Source organism: Amblyomma maculatum, chromosome 10 (genome assembly GCF_055883805.1).
Source record: "Amblyomma maculatum isolate TAMU_Amacu chromosome 10, ASM5588380v1, whole genome shotgun sequence".
Lineage (NCBI taxonomy): Eukaryota > Metazoa > Arthropoda > Arachnida > Ixodida > Ixodidae > Amblyomma > Amblyomma maculatum.
In genome coordinates this window covers 114528622-114554791 of record NC_139353.1, presented here as the reverse complement: position 1 = coordinate 114554791, position 26170 = coordinate 114528622, and the positions used below count along the sequence as shown (strand labels likewise).

General features: G+C 44.7%; 2 protein-coding genes across 2 annotated transcripts; one reads left to right on the top strand and one right to left on the bottom strand.

The window, feature by feature from the left end:
- The first annotated feature begins 951 nt into the window (after nucleotides 1-951).
- On the top strand, nucleotides 952-1803 carry LOC146177282 (uncharacterized). Its single transcript, XM_084581506.1, has 3 exons — nucleotides 952-1124; nucleotides 1375-1587; nucleotides 1647-1803. The coding sequence occupies exons 1-3, from the start codon at nucleotides 952-954 to the stop codon at nucleotides 1801-1803; spliced, it is 543 nt and encodes a 180-aa protein (XP_084437632.1).
- An 855-nt stretch (nucleotides 1804-2658) lies between these two features.
- LOC146177281 (uncharacterized) lies at nucleotides 2659-15445 on the bottom strand. The gene is made up of 11 exons (XM_084581505.1): nucleotides 15410-15445; nucleotides 13517-13690; nucleotides 10627-10800; nucleotides 8734-8833; nucleotides 7342-7356; nucleotides 6669-6737; nucleotides 6348-6584; nucleotides 6073-6244; nucleotides 5868-6016; nucleotides 5473-5619; nucleotides 2659-2678 (listed from the first exon to the last, which is right to left on the bottom strand). Exons 1-11 carry the CDS (start codon nucleotides 15443-15445, stop codon nucleotides 2659-2661), a joined length of 1293 nt encoding a protein of 430 aa, XP_084437631.1.
- Nucleotides 15446-26170: the final 10725 nt, after the last annotated feature.

Here is a 26170-nt window from a genome sequence, read left to right as displayed (position 1 = left end):
GATCAAGGGACCCGCACGGGCCCCGAAATATCACGTTTCCATTTTTTAGAACATTTTGGCGAGTGTATGTTTGTTTCTGCAATGTTCGCCTTTCGCCAGACGGTAGTCCGTGAAACCCTGGACTATGCTGACTAATCATCTACCCTGCATTGTAGTTTTTCCTGCTGCTGCCACTTTTATTTCTTTTTCAGGCCACAGGAACAGAGTCCAGGCTGCAAAATCCATACTGAAGAAATTTTTTTCTCTATTTTTCTTTCAGTTCTTGACCTACTTTCTTATCAAGCACCCTCCTCCTCCTCAGCTTTTCTTCAGCGTATTTAAACCCGTGCCAGTGATGATTTCTCCGCCCAGATGAAGACAAGCCAACTGGTCAAAACGTTGACCTGCGAACTTAGGCATCTCCCTCTACCCTTGTTCAGTCCTCTTTCATACAAGTTGTCCGTGACACTTAGTTATATTTGTTTATTGTGGACGCTTCTTTATTTCATAACATGCACCAACTAACCCAGCAAAAAGTTCTACTGGAGTGCTTACATACATAATGCATTATTTATGTAGGATGGAGAACACATAATCCAACTTAAAGGTCCCCAAAAAGGGGTCATCAAGAAGAGTAAACAACGCCATAACACTGATAGATATTGAACCACCCATCATTCTCCCACAAAAATTTTTGATCTAGCTTCTGCCAAACCAGAGATATCGGCGATTAAAAATGACCCGTCCAATTTTCCCTCTGAACTCGTACGCCGAAGGGAGTCATAAAAAATAAAGAATACAAGCTAGTTCAAAGCTCCGCCCAGAGATACGTCACCCAGACGAACTTCCGGTTGCCGCGCGCTCGCTGGCGTACCGTACTCGCGTGTTCGCGTAAACCCGTCAACTTGCGTCGCATAGATTTCTAGCGCTTGCCTGTCTTCGCCAAATCTTTGCGCCCTTTGTCGTCCCGTCATGGACCCCGAGCTTGAGCAGCGACTTTTGCGGATGTCAGCGGAGATGGGCTTCGAGCCCTACAAGAACACACCACTTGTCAACCCGGCGCTAAATCGCGACGACGGTGAAAGCGACTCGTTCGCCGGCTCACCGGACTCCCCTGACGACGGCGGTGGCGATGGTGTTGAGGGGTAAGTGATGAACCTGAGGAATCGAATTGTGATCAAAAGAACGTTTTGTTGAGCTAATTGGTGATAGTTCATCGTAATTTCAAGGCGCGAAAACACACACGGACACCAGAAAGGTAACGGGACGCGTCCCGGCCGTTACGTTTCTTGCGTGTTTTCGCGCATTGAACTTACGTCAAATTATGATCGTCTGCATATGCTTAGTTGTATAAGTCATACAAAATATGCAGGTGCACATTTAAGGCTAACGCAGGTGCAGTTGCGGCTTCTGCGAAACAATGCCCACACAACTGGAGCAAGTGTGCTGCCGCGACGTTCCGGCGGTGGTTGCGGAGAATCCGGAGGGCTGCATTACCATGCATCCGGTATTTGAGAGCGTTTGCTGCACCCCTGAAGTGCTCAGGGTCGTCTATTGGGAGATGAGGGAGAACAGCGTCGACCTGGAGGTGGACGGGGAGCTGCACAGGTAATCTCGAAGTGTCTCGCAATTGAACTTATATGCTTCAACCCCTGTTTTTTTTTCAGCGCCTATCGTTTCCTCGCGTACCGCTCGTTCACGCGCTGGGTATGGAGGAGTCTCGGGAGAGGCAACAGGGTTGTGCTGCCGGCATGCGTTGTCTCCCGCATCCGGCGCCACTTTCCATCAGCCAGCTATGTGGGCTTTCGGTACCCTGGCCTCTAAGTGCAGGTAATGACCCACCCATGTCATGATACACTTTTCCCGTTAGCTGCATATTTGCTTAGTGCTGCTATAAGCCCATTTCTCTCGCGAACTGTTTTAATACTGTTGGCAGGGGACCAGCATGGCTTTTGCAGGACAGCAGCAAGATTTCACCGGCCCTTCTCAGGGCCCACGGTACGTGTTCTTAGTGCATTTTACCTTGTGTGCATGTCGCTGTGTGTGCAGCCCATTTAAGTGTTCTCACTAACGCTTGTTGCAAGACAGAGTACAACTTGTCCTTACCTGTGAACAACATTCAGTGTAGTGTGGAGGTCACGAGAGAGTGAATTGTCAATGGCAAATGTGTTGCCTACCACATGTGTAGAAATCAGATGTACGGAAGCCGTGAATAGTTCTTTTTATTGAGAAAGTTTACAGCAGGCATCTTTTATTTACGTCTGCTATTTTCATTCCTATTTTGACTTCGTCATCAATTTTTCTCAAGTTTGTGCATTACAGACGCTGTCTGGCCGTCGCGTCAGTTTACTATTGGTTCACAATGAAAGAGAACAAAGTCATGATCAAGGGCAGCACTTTTAATGCCGTTCAGTTCTTACACCAAAATGTCATTCCGTGCTTCAATATTTAACCTGTTTTTTAAGGCAAATTTCTTCATTGCTATATTGTTCCATACTGTTCGGCACTTTGCGGTGACAGATATCGTTGCGGTTCTTCATCGCACCCAGTGTCACTAGCTGCCAAGACTAGTTGCTCGGGAAGCCACACAAGTGCAAATGGTGCTAAACTGAGCAGACGAAAAAAAATTTCATGCTGTCAAAGGTTAGCAAATCAGTGGTACAAGCTAGAAAAAGAGAATCACAGCAGGGAGCAGTTATCTGCCAGCGTATAAATAATGTTATGTACACAAGAAGTCCAGTTGCTCGTAGCCATCTCTTTTTATTATATCTATCAACAGCCCAGTTATGAGAAGTGGCACAAGCAATGCCCTTACTTGGAAGCACACATTGTGTGCCCGCTCATGCCAGAATAAGCTTGCATTACTCTCTTCCTAGGCAAATATAGTGTCTTTCTGCTTACCGCCATTTACTCGTTCACTGTATTTTTTTTTACTGCACTTCCTTTGTCTTTTTCAAGTGTTCCTCTTTTTCTTTTTTTTTTTATTCTCTCTTCTGCACTTTCAGACTTCCTCAGTGCTCACAATGCCTTCGGTAATGCTACTATTATAATGTAAAACTGGTTGACCTTCAAGTTCGCCTACTTTGCTGCAGATATACTCGCTTAGTAAATTACTTGGTAGTAGCAGGCCAGGGTGACATGTGCCCGCCGACCTCTTTGCCTTCCTTTTCATTAAATTATTTTCTCTTTCTCTCTTTACTTGGTAGTGTTTCCACTCTTCTTGTCAGCATTTGTATTGGTTCTTATAACAAGCATCGCCAGTCACCTGTCTGAACGCCAACTTGCTCCGCTACGCAAGCTGGCCTGGCTGCAGCGGCTGGATCTATCCATGATGGCCCTGCAGTCCCTTTGCTTCTTGCTTTATGTTATTGCTGCCTGCATATCTGTTGCTTGCATATCCATCGCTTGCATATCTGTTGCTTCTGGGTGCAGCGCAGGCTCAGCGAAGAAATATCCTGTCACAACGAAAGGGGATGACTTGTTGATGCAGTCGACGTGTAGTGGAGATGTTACCTTTTGAAACGGCTTGGCATTCTACAGATGAAATACCCTCGGATCACCTTTTTAACTGGCTGCCACGCATGAGGATTCTAGTACTTTTTGCACACCTGTGTTAAGGTGTCTTGAAAGCAAGTGTGATAAACCTGCTCGTGTGTCTGCAGGATGATTAGTCGGGAAAAATGGGAGTTCTTCGGCAAAAGGGTGAGATTCCATGCTCCATACACGTCATCTTTGATTCGCAGACACCTAGGACTCATAGCAGTCCATCGTTGTCAAAATGCAACCAAAGCTGCCATACTCAACCGCATAAAAAGTGGGGCTTTCTTTTTCACGCAATTTTTTTATTTATACCTCAAATGCCCCTGTGTAGGGGTTTTACGGCTTCAAGGCACTGCTGTTCGTTATGAACAATGTGACGTTCTGCTTTTTAAACTTCTGCCGAAAATAGTCCAGTCGCCTTTTCCTTGTTCTTCAAGTTGTTAACGTAGCGGAAAATCTACGCATTTGCTCTTAAACGCCTAGTAAGGGAGCTGAATATCTCAGTCATCTTTGTACGTCACCTTTCGCTTCGGTCTCACTACAAAACTGTTTTTTTGCTAAAAACTTCAATAAAAAAAATGTTAATAGGAGGCTTTGGTCGAGAGGTCATATTCACGACGTGTGAACTGCTCGGCAGCTTCTGTGCAGGAATGTGAAGCTGAACATTCTCTAATAAATTAATCGAGGGGCAGTCAGAATTATGTAACTCCATGTTACCATGCATTCCCAGAAACCTAGCAATGCAGAAGTTGTAAAGTGGCTGCTTCTATATTCCATTCATGAGCATCAGATCTTCTCCAAAGGTGCAGCAGTATCTCATCCCAATCAAGGTCGGCTTTCTAGAAGTCTTGTAAAAGGTCTTCGCTCATACCAAAAGTAGCGAAAGAAACCCTAATGGGTCATTGTGATGATGTGGATTGTGGCAGCTCATGTGGGCAAGGTTAGGTAGTGAGTCAACAGAGCAGAAATGGCTCTTCAAAATAGCAGCAAAGACTTGAAGTCGCTCCGAAAGGAACTTAAGTCGCCCACGAAGCCTTGTTGGCGCGCCATCTGGGTAGATCTTTGGGTCCCGAGCCTGAGACGAGTCTCACAGTAGTTTTTACTACCTTGTCGTATGTAGCAGCATCTGAGGACTTTCCTTTGATCAATTTGTCTAGTCTCCTCGAAAAAGTTCTCTTCCATGTTCTTTATCTGATGATACAATGCTTCAGTTCTGTCTAGCAGAACATTGACCTTGAGATCGGTGAATTCTAGTTCCCGTCTTGGCTCTTCCTCCACTTCGGCAGGGATACCATCAAGATGGGTGCGGAGATTTTGTTGTGGTTCCAGGTAGCGTTTCATGCTTACAGCAAGAGACCTCTCCGCCAACGTTGCAAGCTTCACCTGTCTTCTTTACTAGTACTGCGCCTTGTGTCACTGTGGGTGGCATTGTCCTGCGAGATTCCTGGGATTCCTATTGCTGCGTGGATTGTCTAAATGGAGTGGAGCCGAGGCGGCCGCGAAAGGAAGCAATGAAGCTTAGACTGTATACCACTTGAACTTGCAATGGTCCTTGCAACTTGCAATCTTCCTCTCTCGATGAAGAAGTTCTAACATAGTACAGGTAGTGTCCAAACACAGAGAATTGTGAATGGTGCTAATATATTAAATGATGAATGATCAATAACTTTTCTTTTGCCCCGCCAGAGTGGCTCAGTAGTTAGGGCGCTCGACTACCCAACCCAAGTATGTGGTACCAAATCTTGGCCGCAGCTGCCGCTTATCAATGGAGGCTAAAAGCAAGGCGCCCATGTACTGTGCGATGTCTGTCAGTGCACGTTACAGAAACCCAGGTGGTTGAAATTTCTGTGTAGCCCTGCACTGCGATGTGTGATTCATGAACCTGTTGATGTTGATGGTAGTGCAGGCAGGAATAGTGGAGGTGGTGGTGGTGGTTTTGAAAACCTTGAATGCCTGGCAGTGATGAGGTCCTGCTTTTCAGGCCTGCTGTGTGGCTCGTCATGTGGTGCGGAGTTGGCGGCCGATTCCTTAGGAAGCTTTCCTTGTAGGAAGAGCCCTCGCAACTTTCCAGAACACTGGCCAAGAGGCTGTCAATATAGCCTGTGGGAAAAAAAAGCACCAAGTTAGGTATGGTTTGACTGTACAACAGCAGAATTAGACTGAATATTTGTACAAGTTTGCACGATCCACGTCAAGATGATAATAATTTGGTATATCTATTGTCTTTGAATGATAGACTAGTAAGACTTTTAGTAATACTGAAAGTCTGGTGACCTTGTGACAAGGCTGTAATTATTAAAAAATGCTTCTGTGTACAGGTGTTTGTTAGGTGTCCATTAATTGCTTACTGTATGTTGGCTCCTCTTTAATTGGACAGACAGTGAAGTGTCCCTTCCTCGCTTTAGACGTTCGAATCTTCCATCGCTGCTCTCCGTCTCCTGTCTCCGCTTGCATTCGCAGGGCATTTTCATTGAAGTGCATCACAGCCAGCCTGGTCCTATGTCAAGGGAAATTGTTGATTTGCTTGCATGCCACATGTCAAAACATACATACCTTGCTTGCATCCCTTCCTCTGAGAAGGCATTTGCCTTGGGAGCAAACTGGATTAGCAGGCTGTGGAAGGACTCCAATGAAAAGGTCTGCACGTCGGGAGACAGTTGACGGATGTCACGCAGGAACAAACGATTGGTAACAATTTCCTTCAGATGCTGGAAGGCCTTGGAATCTGAAAGAAATCGCATTTGGTCAAGTCCAGTTTTGATTCTATTACTGCGGACTAAAATTCAAAATGGAGTAATTATAGTACTAACAGCATTCTACAACACTACTTTGTTTCAACCACTGGCGCTTTCCAAGAGGGGCATGCACGCATTTTTCATAGGGTCCCTCGTGGCCATCGTGCTTGTCGCAAACATGGTTAAGCCAGCTGTTCCACATGCTGACCACGAGGTCTCCATTCCCTCGGCCCATAGCGGCCACCCAGTAAAGATGATCAATTATGCTTTCGACCCATTCCTGTATTATGGGGTGTTTGCGGCTACACAACTGCAGTTTTTTCTTGAGGCCTAGAACAAAACAAGAAATTGTTATTCTTGCAAAGCATAACCTTGAGTCTCTTGTAGTAACAACACAGTGCCATATTTACTTACCTTTGGCAACGTGCCATACATCAAACCAGTGTTTAATACCTGGCTTTTCTACTCGGCAGAAACTAATTACTGAGAGAAAATATTTGTTTACAGAAGCAGTGGAACATCATGACTTATAACTCATTGCACTGGCATTCTGAAAGCTCTTGGACAAATGGCCCGCCAACCCAAAGGTCAAATGAATGCTACTATGAGCACCGTGCAGGAGTAGCTCGCTCCGCAGTGCGAGCGCCCCTCACGGCGAAAAGGAGTTTTTTGTAGTGCTGGTGTGCCCGGCCGCACCGTGGAAACACAGTGGATCTGCTGCGCGTGGGTCGCATTCGGCGTTCATTCTTTCTATGGACCAAATGAATTTCTAAGTTGCAGTCGCTGGGTTGCTGGGTTGTACCGATTTTCACTGGCTTGATTATATATATTTCACGTCCCCAAATAAGCTTTACGAATCGCTTCTATCCAATGAGCAGTGAGCTGGCGATCATGCCTGGATTTGCCGCGCCTAGATTTTGCATGAAGCGATTTTCCCAAAAGAGATCACACTACCTTCACCTGCGTTAGCAGTCTTTCTCAACTCTAAAAAAAAAATTGGGCAACTCCTAGGCATCTGCACTATCTGCATAGTGTCATTTGGCATGCCCAAGAAATGGAATGCACATCTACTGGGACCGCTATGCACGCCCAGGGGGCCGTGCTTGTGGATACAGTTAATCATTGCATAATTTTCACTTAAGCTGTCCTGTGGTCTATATTTGCCTGTCTACGATACCTTGCGTGAGCTCCAATCTTATACGGGGTCCTTCGTCAGGTGTCGATGCTCTGCCCCAGCTTTCATTGCTTTTGTTATGCAAACCAAAGAAAAATGTGTTCTTTTATTCCCCCCCCCCCCTCCGTTTTTTGCTCGGCCTTTCCCAACTGCCCGTGTTTCTCCTCCTGTGGTCTTCCATTTCTCGTGTTTCCAGCCTAGAAATAAACGCCCAGCTAGATCAGGGTGCCTTATAACACGCAGCTGCAAAAAGAAATTTAACAATGAAGATGACGCATGTGCTGTATGTGGTAACTCCAGTGAAACAGTTGACCATATTATACTGGAATGTAATGGTATCCATCCGGAAATTGATGCAGGCTCAGTTCCTGAAGCTCTGGGGTTTAGAGATACCAGTGGCCGGGTGAATAAACCGGCGGTGGAAACTAGCAAAAAGCGACTGGAAGATTGGTGGCTTAAAAGCAGAGAAGTGACATAATGTTAGTAATGTAGAAACAAAAATTTAATAAATAGAATGGTGGTTTAGTTAACCAATCTAAATAATAATTAAGATATAGGGAGAAAAACGAGCATGATAGCTACTGCTACCACCCCGTTTCAATCCATCCATCCATGGGTTTCTGCACGGAGCCCTTATGAGCGGCTCCGATTACCATAGAATCTACAGAGCAGCATCAAGATTTCAATTACTGCGTCGCAATCTTTACGTGAGATTTTATAAACTGCTCCACACACAAGTTGCTGCCGCAGCTTGCTAGTAGGCACATAGCATACTTTAACATCGCAGCTAGTGAAAAATCTTCCATTGTTTTGCTTACGTCTGCTGCATGAGGAATGGTGGCCTGCTTGAACTCTTTCTTTGGTACCCTGAGGAGGGTCGCTAATAGTTGCAGCAAGTAGAATGCCTTGGCAGATGATCTCAAAAATAGATCACACTGTTGCGCAAAACTCTGCCACAATCACTGCCAGAGAATCAACATTATCATTGCACCTATTCCTAGAGTCCTTCCACAACCAATGAACTCTGCACACACTTAACCGGACACATTAGCCCATGCCAGAAGCTTACACATGCTTATTGCGGTGGTCATCGCATGTATAAACATGGCCGAACTGGTTTTCATTTCTATTTCTGAACAAAGGACCCATACGGGCCTTGAAATCATTCGTTTCCTGTCTTTTCCTTCAGCTGATATTTGTTTCAAAATCATGCCTTTTCCTCGTAAGACAAGCTTTTTTTCAACCTTGGACTACATAAGAGATTGCCTTGTCATGTTATAGCGAAGTACAGAAGCCTGAAATTACCTGTTGTCAAAGAGCATACTGTGACTCCTGCATCCTCAAGGCCCTCCAGGCACTTTCTCAGTCCTTTCTCCATTGCTACGCTGTTAGGCACTGCATCTGACTGTGAAAGAAACAAAAAAGCACAATATGAAATAACTTAAGAAACCACTTTTTTCTTTCATTACAGTTATTAGCTTCCACACTCATTCACTTCTAATTATCTCCAGCACCAGCTGTGGCTTTTGAATTTCCACATCTCGCCAGCTTACTTTACTCCGTTCCACCCTGGTGCATTTGCCTTTGTTTGGAATCTTGTTTGTTATGTGAAGTGACTTTCAGTTATCTGTCTTCCATGTTACGTATCTTCGGCTTCCTCATAGCAATATTATGGTGCGGCTATTCACTTGACGGGGCTTTTAAGCTGCCCCTCAGTTGCTCCTTATTCCACTGGTAACTTCCTTCTTTGGTTCCTAATGAGCAATGCTACTTAACATAGACAAGTGAATTTTCTATTTCTCGTACCTTGTTAACTTACTTCAGTTTACTTGATGTCACTTTTCAGTCCTATTATCACCCTATACACATTCAGGTCCTCTTGTGTGCATTACAGTTCCTCCCCTAAATTACTCAGATGTCCATCAGCAGATCAAAAGTTGCTAGTGTGGTGCAAACTTTTATAACAGGATTTCATTTCTTATGAGGACATGCCGTGAGTAGTGAAAGCATTATATCACTTTGTGTGAACCCGCTCCTGATTACCATTTGAACATTTTCTGTAAAAAGTACCTTCACCAGTGGCATAGCCAGAAATTTTTTTCGAGGGGGGCTGAAGTTGCTGCTTAGCCACCTCCGTATCGAGATACCTGTCTCCAACCTATTAACCGCCATAAATTCTGCATGCCGGGATGCAAAGATTGCGCGGAAAACTAGTACCATCCGGGACTTTCGCTCCATCGAGTATCCTGCGCATGAATTGTCTCAGACTAAAATCATTCTTTTAATTTAGCAAATGCAGAACTGAAAATTCATCATAGGCAGTTTTTCAGCCATACAATTAACATTAGCTTGAGTACGTAGTCTTCCTGACGGACTTGCAGATGGAATGATTGCCTGCACTCTCTAGTGTGCTTATAACTTTGATTATAATGCAGCATCTGCACTCTAACTAACTGGAATGTTACGAACAGACGAGGACTCTCAGTAGACCACTTCGACACAAAAACTCAGAGATTCAGTGCGAACAAGAGGCCCGAGAGGGAGAAGACAGCGCGGCGTCAGAAGATCGAATTTGGCCTGTGGAGGCTGTGCATGTGATGTCACGCTCCTTTCTAAGTTTTTTTTTTTTTAATTTCTGCATGCATTCCATATCTGCGTGCTTTGTCAGCTTGTCTGATAGTAGTATGGCTTGTCTCCCTTGTATGGTCCAATGAACGATTTCAGAAAACTAAATGCACCTTTCGCTTTTTTTATTCCCGCAGAAATCTCTTTTTGAGTGTGAAAAAGACATACTGGAGACAAAGTCCAGATTGATTTCCGGCTCTAGTGGTTGTTTTGGTCTGCGGTGTATGACAGTACAAAACAATTTCGGGGGGGGGGGGGGGGGGCTAAAGCCCCATAAGCCCTCCCGCTGGCTGCACCTCTGACCTTCACTATGTAGTCTGTAGTCCTCTTCTGTGTTTGTATACAACTCGCACGACTGATGACATTTGATTTCAATTTAATGCATTTTACTTATGTAACCTCATTCTGATTTGTCAACACTCCTTTTTTTTTCTTTTTTCTTTGCTGGCACAAAATTGCGGTGGCACTGGGACGTCAAACGAGGGCCTGTACACACAAGCCAGGTAAATCACCTACATAATGTTGTTGCGCCATCATTGCATTGCTCCTTGTTTGCAGGTAATGAAAACTCACCTCTTTAACCACAACCTGCTCAGTGCAGACAATTTTGCCAAGTTTCGTGGCAAGCAGGCTGTAGGTTAAGTACTTGGCACTGTACCCAGGTGAGTCGCACCGACAATCGCCAGCAAGGTCAAGCTGCATGCCTTGAAGGTCAGCTGCCAGAAGTGCCTGCTGCTCCTGAAAAAGCTGCATGCAGGACAGCATGTTTTCACTTGTTGTGCCTACATAAGATCGATACCTTCTATATTTAAGTGCCTGATATAAAATATGAACTCTATTTTAGGTTTTTACAATCTTACTTAGCACACACATGCTGTTAAATAAGGCTTGAAAAGGTAGTTGCATGAAGTGTTAAAAACAATTTTCTAAATTTAGTGCCAAAGTGAGTGGCTGAAAAAGTTTGCTCTTTTACTGTTTATCTCTCGCTGCTTAAAGGGACATGTTTGGCTCTGATAATATGAACCTTGTTGGGTTAGTCCCCTAGCTGTGATCAGCTGCCCATGAGCTTAGCCAGCTGTAGTTCACTAACATATCGTGCATTCACATGCTTTGATGGCTGAGAAATACAACTGAAAGCGCATGTACTGTGCAGATTATTTCAGAAGACATAAAAAATGAAATTTATATTGGAGGAACTTTCACGGTATTATGAATCTAGACATTGGTTTGCTGAGAATAAGTCTGCCTTATGCATCTCTTCCCTTCGGACAAGCAGACTTTGTGTGGGGAAAATGTTTTTGTTGCTGGAATGAGCCGATCATGGAACTGTTGGAGTAATTGGGACCAGAAGAGACTTTCCGTCCCTGAAAAAGCCACTGTTGAGAGCTCCTTAACGTGGACCAGTGGTACCAGCAGGTACCAATGGCAAAAAGAGAGAGTGCAAGTTTAAGAACCCCAGGTGGTCAAAATTTCCGGAGCTTTCCATTACGCCATCTCTCATCTTGAGGTGCTTTGGGACGTTAAATCCCACAAACCAAACCAAACCGATTATTCTGCATTAGGACAGGCACTCCAAAATATACTCTAAAAATGAAATTAGGTTTGATATCTATCTTTTAGGTTGCTGCTAAGTTACAGTAGGCTGTGTTCTTGCTATGACCGCTAAAATACTTACAGGTGGCTGTTCGGACCAATAAAGTAAGAACAATAACAGCAGCAACGGATGCCTTGAAAGGTCCAGCTCTGCTCCAGAAAGTGTGTGTATTGGGCGCCCTGGCACGCTATCGATGGGGTCGCATGTGTGGCTGAGAGTTACTCGAGTACTCTGTTTATGAGGGCATTCCCATTTAGGTGCAGTAAGGGCTAAGGTTCTTGAGAAATGCCGCTAAAGGCTGCAGCCGAAACACATGCAAGTGTCCACATACTGATAAAAAGAAATAATCTAACGAGTTGCTTGCACAGCTTGTTTTGAGCCACAGACTGTTCTGGCACCTGTGAACTCAATGCATCGCTGACGTAGGTGGCCTTAGTGCCTTTCTGAATGATGGAATTGGCAGCTGCATTTTTGCTGTTTTCCCTCAATGTTCTTTTTTTTTTCTGAAAAGGAGCGAAAGATTGTGATATTCCAAACAGAATGTTGGCAGGAAGGTAAGCACATCTGTGCACTCATGAGAGGTTTCTGCAAAAGTTGGTTGGCGGGAATCCCCAGTGGGGGCCTGCTGAGACTTGGAGCCGGCAAATTTTTTGTGCCACTCGACTCTTCTGCTTGATGCACTGCTTTCGCTCATGGGTGAAGTCAATGCTTCAACAATTTCAGCTTACTACATGTTCTGTTTATGTGGCTTGGTGCAGGATGCGCATCCTTAGAGGAGGCAAGCATTGCACTGGTAGGCATAAAAGAGCGAGCGCATAGGGTTGAGCAAGTAAGCACGAAGCCAAAATAAATATAATTAAAGAATGCTAGACCTTTTTAGCCCAAGATTTCACTAAAAACCTGTCACTGAAAGAGTAATTCACAGTTCTTCTCTGTTCCCTGACCACTCAGTCACCTAAAGTTGGGACTCAATCCTTCTAATCCACAGCTTTAGTCAACGCAATGAACGTGCCAACAGGGTTATATTCGCTACCTTTTGAAATCTAGAAGTACATTAATAATGCCACAGAACATGCATATGATTGGTCATGTTCTGAAGCATCATTTGTTTTGGTTGGAATGAAATTTAATATGGCTCTTTTTATGGTAAATCATTTTCTGAATTTGGCAACCCAAATGTCTTGACTGCAATTGCACACATTTGCAAACATGAAGGATACTTAGCAGGCCCTCCAAAATCAGTATGGATGTTGTCAACAAAATGCATAATAATATCCCAAAGTTGCTGGCTTTTGGGTTTCATATTTTGGGAGCTATGCCCCTCCACAATTTGAGCATTTTTTTTTCAAGGTTGCCACGTATAATTATTTTTTACACGATAGCTATCCTGGGAGAAAAGATCACAGCTATGGCCTCATTGGGCTGTACGTGGAGTGTTGACAGAAATATAGCTGGACAGCTAGCTGCAAGAAATTTTTTATAGCACTTCAAAATTTTTTAAAAATCAAACTCTGATATGTTGTTCCGGGTGAGCATACATTATTACATTATTTTCATTGAAATTAAAAGTGTCGAATGTATGTTTCAGCTCTCTTGAAGAGGCCCAGTTTCCACTAGGTCTCTGGCCATGGAACGCTTCACTTGCTACTGTACATAGCCATGCATCCTTAGTGCTTTATGATACGGACAGCTGAAATATGTTAATGCACAGCACTGAATCCGAAAAGTGTAAATTTGCATCAAATTTCTTTCATATATGCCTAAATTATTACTGACAGATTTGCCGTTCTGGTTTATCTTATGAATGAAAATGAGGCTTCTGCCAGGCTTTTGAAGCTTCAGAGAGCTTTGTAGTTCATGCAGTCATACCGTCTTTATAGCAGCCAGCAGGTAGGCTCGCTGATAATTGTAGTATGTCCGCTCGCAGATGGTCTGCACATTGATGGCCTTCAAGCAACGAAGCGTTGCAGCCACTGGACAGCCGGAGAAAAGTATGGCTGCAGCCAACAGACGATTGGCAGCTGCGTTGTTGCCCACTTGTGGCTGGCTCCATCAGGTTAACTCGTGGCCGAGTGCACATGAAGCACGCACTGTAAGCAGCGTGCCTTCCACAGTAAAGTGACTGCGGCAGGGTTGGGAGCAGGTGCGGCAGGTGCCTACCAGCTCTCTCAGACACCCCTCAAATACAATGAACTTTTGTTCATTTTGCAGAGGTATCTCCGAATGTGAACTGCAAATAAAAAGCATTCCATTGCATTAGAGTTGTCATGGGCTCATTTGAAACTCCTTTCTAGCAATACAAAAGGTTGGGCCTTTCACAGCGCTACCCTGGTCTGAGGTTTGCACAACTGCATCCCTGTACTGGAAAATGAATGTCTTCCAAGTAAACAGTTATGCCGATTTACATGTTTCATAGGTGTGTGTGGAGGTGATGCTCAAATTATTAATACTCCAGTACCTGCTGAACTGACATGCAAACTCGCCCTCAAACGTTATCAACATTTACTTAGGGAGCACTGCAGAATATACACATAAATTATCCGTATGCAAAAATAAATGCGCAGTTGGCATATCGCTTTCAAAGAGTAACTTATTTGTAGCATTAAGGAAGGAGTGAAAAAAGGGAAAGAAAGAGGCACTACAGTGGAGGGCTTTTAAGTATGCACATTCATCAGTCACTGTTTTGCATTTTTCATGCATTAAACTGTGCACACTATCGGTAAGAGTTATTTGTTCACTCTTGAGCTGAGCAGTGACCATGAGCCTACTGTAGTTTACATACTCATGTAAGCATTATATTAGTATTAATCGCACACTTCACACACTTGCCAAAACTTGTCTCAAATGACGGCATATATGTGGTGTCATGCTCTGCAGCTGGCTCTCTCTCTTCATCCCAGTCCAAGCCATCGTCGAAAACCAAACTCTCTGCTTCTGGCTGTACTGTATGAGATGGCAGTTCCCGTGGCTGTGGGGTTGATGCACGCTGTGCTCTAAAGCATTTTGGTATGGGTGATAGTGGGGCAGCAGGCAGTTCAGTTTGAGTCCTGGCCGCAACAAGGACTCTCAGGTTCAGGTTGACCTGCGTAGCTGCCACAATTTTTTGCTCTTGTTACAACATGCAGATATTCCAGGGTAGAATGAGGTAAGATGCATGCACGAAGTGAAAAGAAACTGAGTAAGGGTTGAGCGGGAGTAAAACACGTTGGTTGGGCTGGTTGGTGCATTGCATGAAGAAAGACTAACCAGCCTAGAAGACGCACACAGGAAACAACAGAGAGGCAGAAAGAACGAACCAGTCTTTCTTTCTGCTTCTGTTTTTTCCTGTGTGCATCTTCTTGGCTGATTAGTCTTCATGCTTGAGCGGGAGCTTCAGTCTTCGTCTGGACAGCACGGTCACCCCAACTAGTGACGCCTGACGACCATGCTGCCCAGACGAAGACAAGTCCACTTGTCAAAAAGTTGACTTGCAATTTTCAACAAGCCAAAGGACGAGACACAGGGAATAAGAGAACAGGACAAGGCTGGGCTACCAACTGAATGTTTATTGAACGAAAGAAAACAACGAAGACTCGTTCTCTTGTCCTTTCTCTTCTTCCCTGTGTCTCATCCTTTGGTTGGTTTAAAATGAGCCGTTACCAACTCTCCCAGTCGTCAACCTTGTTGGCTTGCAAACTGAGGCTCCACCCCCAAAACATATATGCAGGCTTACACATGTAACTCTGGCAACTGCTACCCTGTTGTGCAATGCATCCTACTTACAACAGGACCGATGCTGCGGTGTGCAGTTGGGTGCATCGGGCCATTGCTCTTGGGTCTGTGTTGCTGCACTGTGCCATGCAGCAGAGCATGTGCAGCTCCGAACTGACTCCTAAAAAAAGGCAAATGCATCCGTCTGAAAGTTGAGTAGCTAGGACATGTTGAATAGACCAGAATGACTGAAAAAGAACACCGTGTAACAAAAAAACATAGGAATGATTTTACCATTTTCCTATGCATGTTTGCGACAGTTTCTTTCGAAGAAAGGGAGGGATTTATTGTGATTTACTACAACTGACAATCGCCAAAAACAAGCAGTGCTCTCAGTTCTTCGCTATGATACAACAAAGTTTTATGAACACCATCTGCTTGTTATGGATTGTAGTATGAAGCAAGGGAATAGCATGGATAGAGTTAGTTTCTGGGCAGCATATCGATGGGTCTACCCTGCTTTTGCCTTACACCGTGAAACAACTGATGATGATGATGATGGATTTTAATGGCGCAAGGGCGACTCAGGCCAAAGAGCGCCAAACTCAAGGTTAATGGTGCACTCAAGTTTATATGATGGAGTAGTTGTGATTTTTCATGAAGGGATAAAAAACTGGTGTATAGGGCCTAAAAATGTATTCGCTCTGTAATATCGCTAAAAACAATGGTGTATAGGGCCTAAAATTCATTTGTGATATATAATGGATGCGCAATGTATAAGTAGATGTATTAAAAGATCTCATCCGTCCTCTGAAGGAGGAGCGGGCTGAGACCCACGTCGATAAGAAATTTCATGTAAAAAGCCTACTTGTGATAAAAATTTAAGCACCTGTTTTAAAGGAAACATTTGGTTGTCGCCAATAAAAATGGATGGGTGTGCAGGTATTTGATGAGTGAACAAGGAGGGAAAATGACGTCTTCTTTCTGGTTCCAGTTGTGCACTTATGATTAAAACATGTATGACAGTGAGTCGATCACCACATCTCGAGCAGTGTGGTGCAGGAGAGTTGGTTAAAAGATATGTATGGGTTATGTATGTGTGGCCAATTCTCAGCCTGCACAGGGCTACTTCTTTAAATCTGTCTTGTTTTTCTGTGGTGTACCTGCCTATTTTTGCCTTTATTGTGTGTAGTTTATTTTCTGATGCTGCGTCCCATTCCTCTTGCCATTGTTGTCGAATCATGTTTTTTATGTGTGGTTTGAGGTCATGATAAGTTATCTTATCAATGTCTGTGTCATTTCGAAGGGCAGCTGAAGCAGCTAGCCTATCAGCTGCCTCATTACCAGGTATACAGCGGTGGCCTGGCACCCAACACAGTGTAATTTTAATTTCTTGTTCATGGGCAAACATAAGGGTGTTATAAAGAGAGTTCAGTACTGGGTTCTTATTTTGCCATTTCCAAAAGGATAGGGACTTTAAAACACTGAGGGAGTCTGTGTAGATGATCGACGTCTGTATTTTATTTTCTATAATGTGTCTCACAGCTAAAAGGATACCATGGCATTCAGCGGTAAATATACTAGTATGTCTGTTCAGGGTTTTTGACTGTGAAAACTTTGGTCCATGTGCTGCACAGGAGACTTGAGCAGACTTCGAAGCATCAGTGTAATATTCATCACAAGTGCACTTCTCCTGAAGTGACATGAAGTGCTGCTGTATGGCAATAGGTGATGCATGTTTGGCCACTTCAAGAAACGACAGGTCGCAATTAACACCGTGCATTTCCCAAGGAGCAATTAGGTCTTTTATGGAAGTTGTATGAAGACTGGTAACCGAAACATTTAGATATTCAATGTGCGTGGCAACTCTGATTGGATATGGCGGTGTTAGAGATGGTTTTTTTTTTTTAGAAAAGTGCTGTGCCAGTTTTGTCAAGCAGGAGCCGACGACATGGATGGTCCAGTTGGCATAGTACCTTCATAGCATAAGTTAGAGAAGTAAATTGTCTCCTTCGTTGCAGTGACCATCGGTTCGCCTCGACATAGAGGCTAGCAATTGGGCTAGTTCGGAAAGCGCCCGTAGCGAGGCGAAGGCCGAGGTGGTGCACGGGATCGAGCAATTTTAGCGCAGAGGATGATGCTGACCCATAAACCATCGAGCAATAGTCAATGCGTGATAGAACTACACTATCCAGAAGGTTCAGAAGGCAGTCGCGGTCTGTGCCCCATGACCGGTGAGAGAGAATTTTTAGCAAATTCATCGCTTTGAGACACTTCAGTCGCAACTGTTTTATGTGGGGAATGAAGGAAAGTTTTTCGTCAACAACTACGCCAAGAAATTTATGTTCTTTTTTAAAGGCAAGGCTCTGGCCATTCAGTGTAATGTTGGGGTCAGGCCTGATGCCACGCTGCTTAGAGAAAAGTACACAAACACTCTTTCCAGAGTTAAATTTAAACCCATTGTCATCAGCCCACCTGGACAATTTGTTTACACCTAGCTGAATTTGTCATTCACAGATGGCCAAGTTGCAAGATTTGAAGCTTATCTGGACGTCATCAACATATACAGAACAAGAAATAGTTTTTGGCAGCACGCTTTTTAAAGAGTTCATTTTGACTACAAAAAGTGTGCAACTGAGAACACCACCTTGAGGGACACCATTTTCTTGAATGTACTGCTTTGAATATGCATTGCAAACACGAACTTTGAAGGTCCGTTCAGACAAGTAACTTCGAATTGTGCTCAACATGTTTCCTGTGATGCCAACAGAAAAGAGGTCGCGGATGATACCATAGCGCCAAGTGGTATCATATGCTTTTTCAAGATCGAAAAAAACAGATAAACAATGTTGTTTATGTACAAAAGCATCCCTTGCATAAGACTCAAAGGCAATGAGCTGATCAGCTGTTGATCGCCCAGCTCTAAAACCAGCTTGGTTTTGATAAAGAAGACCATTGTATTCAAGGAAATGGAGAAGGCGTTACCATTTTCTCAAAAAGCTTGCATAGACAGCTGGTTAGTGCGATAGGCCGATAACTAGCAGCAAGTGTGGGTTCTTTTCCGGGTTTTAATATTGGGATGATGATCGCTTCCTTCCATGCTTTAGGAAAGCGTCCTGTGGCCCATACTTTATTATACAGGTAGAGTAGGGTTTCAACAGTGTTCACATGCAGATGCCTGAGCATTCCATATGTGATCCTGTCAGGACCTGGTGCTGTGTTACCACATGTGTCTAGTGCAATCTTCAGCTCCTGCATGGTGAATGGGCTATTGTATCCTCCTGAGGATGGCCTTTTATCATGTATGTGCTTCCTCTCCTCTCTTGCCTTGTGCCGCAAAAAGGAATCTGTATAGTGTGCTGAGCTGAATATGTATTCAAAGTGTTGCCCTAGTGTGTCTGCTTGATGTTCAAGAGAGTCACCACTGGTGCTGACAAGGGGCGTTGGGACTGTGCTATATCCTTTAAGTGCTCTTATCCTGTTGTGAACTTTGTGTGCGTCAGAATAGGAGTTCACTGAAGAAAGGAATGATGACCAGCTTTCTCGCTTGGAGATGCGTCGAACACGCCTGCCATTTGCCTTTGCTCGCTTAAAGGCAATTAAGTTTTCAGCTGTGGGGTGTCGTCGCAAGTTCGACCATGCCTTGTTCTGAGCTTCACGAGCAGTCTTACATTCTGCATTCCACCAGGGTCTTCGTTTGTTTCGTGGCTTACTTGACGTTTGTGGGATGCATTTTTCTGCAGCTTCTATAATGTGCAGTGTGATCAAGCGCTGAGTTTCATCTACATCTAGACCACTAATGGATGAACAAGGCAGTGATGAGTGTTCCCTGAACATCTTCCAGTTGGCTGCATTTTCTTTGAATTTTCTGTGATTCGACACATTTTCATTTCCGTTCCCAGTATATTTTATTAAGATCGGAAAATGGTCACTTCCGTATAGATTGTTAATGACAGTCCACTCTGTAGCTGCCAGGAACATCGAGGAGCCAATGGCTAGATCTATGGATGTGTAAGGGTTATAAGCTATGTTGTAGTAAGTTGGCTGCTTCGTGTTTAGTAAGCATGATCCCGAGGACAATAAGAATTTTTCGATTAGAACGCCTCGGGAGTCCGTCCTTGTACATCCCCATAATGGGTGGTGAGCATTAAAGTCTCCGACCAGCAACCAAGGTTCCGGAAGTTGATCAATCAATTTTTCAAAACTTTCGCTACTTAGCTTATAAGTTGGAGCAATATACAGGGAACATACGGTTGTTATTTTGCCATAAACTAAGCTTCTGATTGCCACTGCCTCTAAGTCTGTGTTGAGTGAGATGTTTCGAGAGGGGATTGATTTTTGTGTTACAATGGCAACGCCACCAGAGGAGTGAGAGCTGCCTTGCCTGTCGTTCCTGAATACATTATATTGCTTAAGGAAATTTGAGTCTGCTGGTTTTAAATGGGTTTCTTGCAGACAAAGTATGTTTGGTTGATAGTCCGCAAGAATTTCATATATATCATCTAAATTTTTAAAGAGTCCTCGGCAGTTCCAATAAATGAGGAGCGCCATAATTAAAAGTTATTTAAGGAACAAGTTTAAATTTAGGTTTGTAGGTCTTTGGGACCTGTTATTGGGACTTTTCCCTTTCTTTTTCGCTCCAGTGAGCTTTGCCGCCTAGGCAGCTGGGGTGAAGAAGTTGTGTCCATCGCATCTTCAGATGCGGTGGACGACTGTGCAGAAAGCACAGGATTGTCAGTTTTAGGCCTCGACTCATGGGTCGAGGCCTTTGGGCCGGCTGACCTGGGGGTCCGCGCAGCCAGCTTTGCGGGTGGTGGTGGAGTAGCGCTAGCTGACTCCACCGAGGGCGCAGGTGGCGCTGCCCTGGAAGAACTGCGTGCTTCCTGGGCAGGTGCCGACGACCGCTGTGATGCCGCGCCCTGCTGCGTCACAACGGAGTAGTGTGGCTTTTGAGGAAGAGAAAGCCGCTTTCGTGCCTCTCCGTAAGATATGTTTTCGGTGACTTTCAGTGTAATTATTTCTTTTTCTTTTTTCCAGTATGGGCATGAGCGTGAATAAGCTGGGTGGTTACCTTCACAGTTTGAGCAGAGAAGCAGCTGTTCTTCGCAGTTGTCTGTAGGGTGTTCGTGCGAGGCACACTTTGCACATGTGAGTTGGCCACGGCAACTCTGAGAGCCATGGCCATATTTCTGACATTTGAAGCAACGGCGTGGGTTAGGGATGTAGGGCCTCAGTTTTATCTTTGTGTAGCCTACTTCGACAGATTCTGGGAGAGTGCTTGCAGCAAAGGTGAGTACAATGTGCTTTGTTTCTATCTCTTTGTTATCTCGTCTGATCTTTATCCGGTAAACATCTGTGACATTTTGTTCCTTCAGGCCTTCAAGAAGTTCTTGTTCACTCACGTACCTAAGGTCATCATCAGAGATGACTCCTCGGGCAGTGTTTAGTGATCGGTGCGGGCTAATGTGTACCGGTATTTCTCCAAATGATTCGACTGCACTTAGCTTCTGATACTGATGATTGTAAATTAATTCTAGTAACAGGTCACCGTTTCCAAGTTTCTTTATCTTATAGCCCTGGCCAACGGCCTCAGTCAACGTTCGGGAAACAACAAATGGGGACACAAGTCGTGCAGTGATTTCCTCGTGGTCACTGTGGACCACGTGGAAACGAGGAAAGTTGTTTATGTTCTTTCAGAAGAACATGGTGGTCTCGGTGCGCCCCCTTTTAGAAGGAGGACGATCGGGATTAAGGAGTTTAGATGCCATAAAAAATTGTATTGTTCGGCTGCAGTGCCAGCCACCCACCATGGAGCCCAACGAGGGGACGGGACAGAAATTGTCAATTCCTGCCCACGCCAGCTGTACACCGTAACTATAACCCAATATGGCGTAACTCAGGGTAGCTAGCCACACAAGGTTAACCCTCGCCGCCTGGAAGTAGGAAGAAATGAAGAAGGTAAGAGAGGACAGGACAGTTCTAAGAAAGAAAATAGGAAAGTGAAAGATGGAGGGGAGAACAGGAAAAAGCGACTGCCGATTTCCCCCGGGTGGGTCAGCCCGGAGGTGCCGTCTATGGGAAGCGTGGGCCAAAGTGGTGTGTTGCCTCCGCCGAGGGGCCTTAAAGGTCCAAACACTCGGCATCGGCTCAACCACCAGGATCCCCTTTTCCCCAGACACGACGATGCCACGCACGGCTAAGCGTGGGCGCTCGGGGTCCGTGGTGTCCCTTACGGAAATCCCATATCTGCTTCAGATATGGAACATATGCTGCCAGATACAAATATATAAGGCAGCAAATAAGTCCTTATCTGGGCCAGATAAGGTCATATATGTGCAAAATGTTGCCCTTATATGGCTCAGGTTTGGCCATATCATGCAACATATAATCCATATCTGAACAGCTAACGGGACCTTATATGGCTTGATCAGGGGCATATATAGTATCCCCGCGACCTTATGTGGCCTGATAAAGGGCATATATGGCATCGTCATGACCTTATATAAACAGACCAGGGCCATATGCCTGGCATCAACAGGACTTTATATAACCTCATCGGGGCCTTAATTATGTAGCTGCCATAGTTATTGTATATTAGCAATATATGGCCTTCGTCTACTTTCTGCAAATATCCAACATTGGCATCATGTGGTCGAGCTTCAATTTTTCTACACTCAGCATGGCCTGCGTGTTAATTGTATCCAATTTAGAAAATAGCTACAACTCATATTTCAAATATTCTGCAGATTTCGCTGCACTATAATTATTACACCATGTGTTCCTTAATCCAGGAGGGAGCATGTACATGCTCCTCTTTCCGCCTACTAACTTGCATTTTCATTTAAAATGCGGCCGCAGTCCGGTGCACAACAGCATGGTCGGTTAAGTTGAGTGATTCAAAATATCAAGAAAATGATGGCAGTTCAGTATACGGCCCCCTCCGCGCTGTCAGACGGTGACTCACCCTCAGAGACAGCTGGCGGTTGCTTCGTCGAGGGCCGCAGTGTCTAGACAGTGACTCCTCCTCTCCCGCGTTCCCCTCTTCCCTCCCAGACAGCGCCGGCCCCTGCGTCGCTGGCTCGCATTTCATCTCTCCTCCTCGCTGGCACGCTCTATACCGCGTAGGCCTCGCGCTCTCCGTTTTGTGCGTGCTTGCTTCTTTCCCCTCCCCCTTTCAACTCCGTGCGCCTAAGCACTTGGTAGCTCGTTCCTTTTCGGTGGCAGACATCGGAGTTCGGTGCGGCTGGCGGGCGTGCTGCATGTTGTGTATGCTGGTGTGTGTGCGTGTGCCAGCGCCTGTTCGCTATTAGCTGTGGGCATGTAACAAAGATGCGACAGCAAACCTACAAGAGCCTCAGTCTGACCGTCGGCACAGAGGAAATTACTGTGTCCCACTGCGGGTGGAAGCTGCCTCCCCAGTCTTGGCAGCGAACCTGATGGTCGATTGAGCTTTTCGGGGATTCTGCGCTGGGCGGCACGGCCAAATCTTCACCATTGTGTCGGATCGCACACTCATCGTGCCGCCTCATCTTCACGCCCGATCACCAAAACCGTGAGCGTGAGACTTCTTGTCGGGAACTAGCACTTGCCAGCCCCAGGATATTGTTCACTTTATTATTTTGATGGAAAATTAATTTCCCAATCAGTAAATTGGATGGTAATTGCCAGTATGTGATATTTTTCCGTACATTTCGTTGCTAATTTGTCTTTCGCTCTAGCAATTTTTACAAATTTCAGTGCGTGGGTAGGGTCCTTCGTTGTTTATTATTATTATTATTATTATTTGCACTACCTAAGTAGCTTCATGCTTTATTTGGTTTAGGGGCAGAGTTGTCGCTGTCATGACAAATGCCATCGGACATGCTTTTTTTGTTTTCTCTCCTAATCTGAAAAGAAACCACGAGTTAGGCGCGTTCGCTCGTTTTGCACTGCAGTCTCTGCTTAAGGTAACACCAGTACTTCCTTACAGCCTATATGTACTTTGCTAAGGTTTTGGTATTATCAGCAGTCCCAGCAGTGTGTGTTTTATCGCCCTACGGTTTAGCGCTAACTTTTCCGGGTGTCGACAAACCGTTAAATTTCATTTTAATAGTCAAGTTCGATTATTTGCCGTTTATTTTATTTAGATTCGCAAGTAAACCAGCTCAAACTAAAAGCATTTACTGGTTAAAGCTCTGTGTGTAAAAGAGCAGAATAAAATTGTAATATCTAATTTAATAGATTAATGTATTTCACTTTAGGTTCTCGTGTAGATATTATTCTGTTCAGATATCTCATTAGTTTGTTATAGTATCGCGCGTAATTGAGTAGAATCTCAACATTTACTAATGGATGAGCATGTCTTTGACCCTCGTATACACACGTAATTCAGGACCGTCTTTGAGCGATTCCATATAGGCAGGGTAAAAAGAAAACCTGTGGTTTCAAAGCTATTTTCCTGTAAGGTTTGAAATAAAAGGGGAAATTCAGGTTTCCCTTCGCAAACTTGACTGAGCGTGCGTTTAGCTGGAATACTGAAATTGTTTTGTGTGTGTTGTAATAAAGTGTTATGTTGATATGCAGATCTATAGATCTATAGTTCAAAACCTACCTGCCATGCGGGCTAGATCTTCAAATCAGGAACTGAGTAGATAAGGCATATCTGACCAGATATGCCTTATCTGGTACTCGAAATCAGGAATTGGGCAGATCAGGCATATACAACCAGATATGCCTTATCTGGTACTCGAAATCAGGAATTGGGCAGATATGCCTTATCTGGCCCAGATCTGTCCTAATATACCATATCTGCCCAATTCCTGATATACCTGATCTGGATTTTTTTTTATAAGTCCAGATATGGCATTTCTGTAAGGGGTCGCACAAAACACACAAACACCTGCTTTAACAGGTGCCCCCTGCGGGGTCACCGTGAGACAACTCTCCACAGCACAGGAACACTGAAAGTTGTACTGAAAGGTAGTTCTGGCTTCTTGTAAGTGAAGGTGTTGCATAACTGTTGAGTTCCTTAATAACCAGTTTATATACAGCTCGTGTCTTGTGGAAGTCAACTTTTGCTACTACTTACTGCATTTCTTGGCTGGCTAGTAGATGCAGTGGCTCCACAGTGTTCTGCCGCAGTCTGTGGTTGGGCTTCAGGCTGAAACCAATTAAATTGGCAACTCTTATTGAAGTTATAAAAAAAGCACATCACTTAGTCTACTGTGTATATCGAACAAAGCTGGGCTGCCTAACTTGTATTGTGTAGTAAACAGCAGAGCATAAAGCAGGAGGCATAGAACACGCCAGGGAAATGAACAGACTCGCGCAACAACAAATGCTCATTTGTTTCTTTAATTATAAAGAGCCAACCCTATTCGCTTGTTGCATATGAAAGTAACTTTGCAATGTTGTTTAGCTTTCTGCACACTACTGCAATGCAAAGAATAGTTTTCAGTTCACTTAATACTGAAAACTTATTTGATGAATGTACCAGTGAACAGAAATTAACTGCATTGGAATGTTCTATTCAATGAGCTGAAAATTAAAAATAGAAAGCAAACAAAAATTCACAGGCACAGCTGCTTTCACTCCGGAAGAAGCGCAGAGATCAAAATTATATGCCTCACTGTCAATCACGCACACTTATAGTAGACGCACAGATGTGGTTACAGAGTTTTATAACTATTTCAACCCCCCACCCCCTTCATTTTCTTTATAGTTCTTTAGACTTGGAACGACACTGCAATTATCAAATCTTTGCTCAAAGAACAATCGTTCCTTAACTGGCAGAAAATAACGGACTGTTGGACGATTGCGCGGGTGCTTTTTCTAGGGAACGGCGGCGCAATTTGGATGCAGCACATGTTCGCATGTGTCTTTCTCGTACTGTCTCCGCTGTTCTGCGGTTTAGCTGGCAGGGTACTTCACGCATTCCCCTTCGAAGGAAAGGTATATCGTTGCAGCGATAATATTTAAACCACCATTTCTCGCGTGTACACTGAATTATCGCACAAGATACGATCCCTTTTGATGCCCATCTCGATGTGTTTACAAGCCAAGGTTAGCATCGAACCCGCGCGCATCCCGAACCACAGACGAAGGCGTGGCACGCGCCGTTCCAACTGCAATTACGCCTTACCTATGGGACATACAGAAACGTAACCTGTCCACGAGAAAGCGCACTATAGTATCTACTACCTTTCTGAACCACACCGGCCAATGTGCGTCGATCATAACTGTTAGAAGACAACAGCATTTACTCCTCTCCGCACCTACGTAGCAGCCGAACCACGACACGGCCCTTTTCAAGCGTTACACATTTTGACTTGCGCCTAACGCAAATGAATCCTATTTCCATTCACGCGCGTGAAGAAAATTATTCATCTTAGCCGGGAAACTTACCTTCCTGGTAGGAAGGAAGAGTGTCGGCATGGACTTCGGTCGAAGCCTCATGTGCTTGATATCCATACCCGACTGCCGCACAGTTGCCGGATGATAGAAGTACGCATCGGGTGCGAAATGACGACCGCAAACTCGGAAACTTTGGCGGGCGTCCGACGCTTGCAGTCCGACGCGTTCCATCCAAGCAGCCCGTCGACGCGCATCTTTGGGCAGAGTATGCCGAAGTTCAACGCTTCGCCAGTCATTGGCTTTGCAGCCGACGACACAGCAAGGCGTTTTCATCTTGGACTGACACGGAAGAAAAAGCGAATGGCTACGGAGCCACCGGCAGATAGATGCGGAAGCGGTAAATTGGAACCATGTGTGCCATGTGCGTGAAGGCATTGTCTTCGCTCGCACACGCCTGGGGCACCTGAGGAGTTCGCGCAGCGCACGAGTAAATCGTTACCA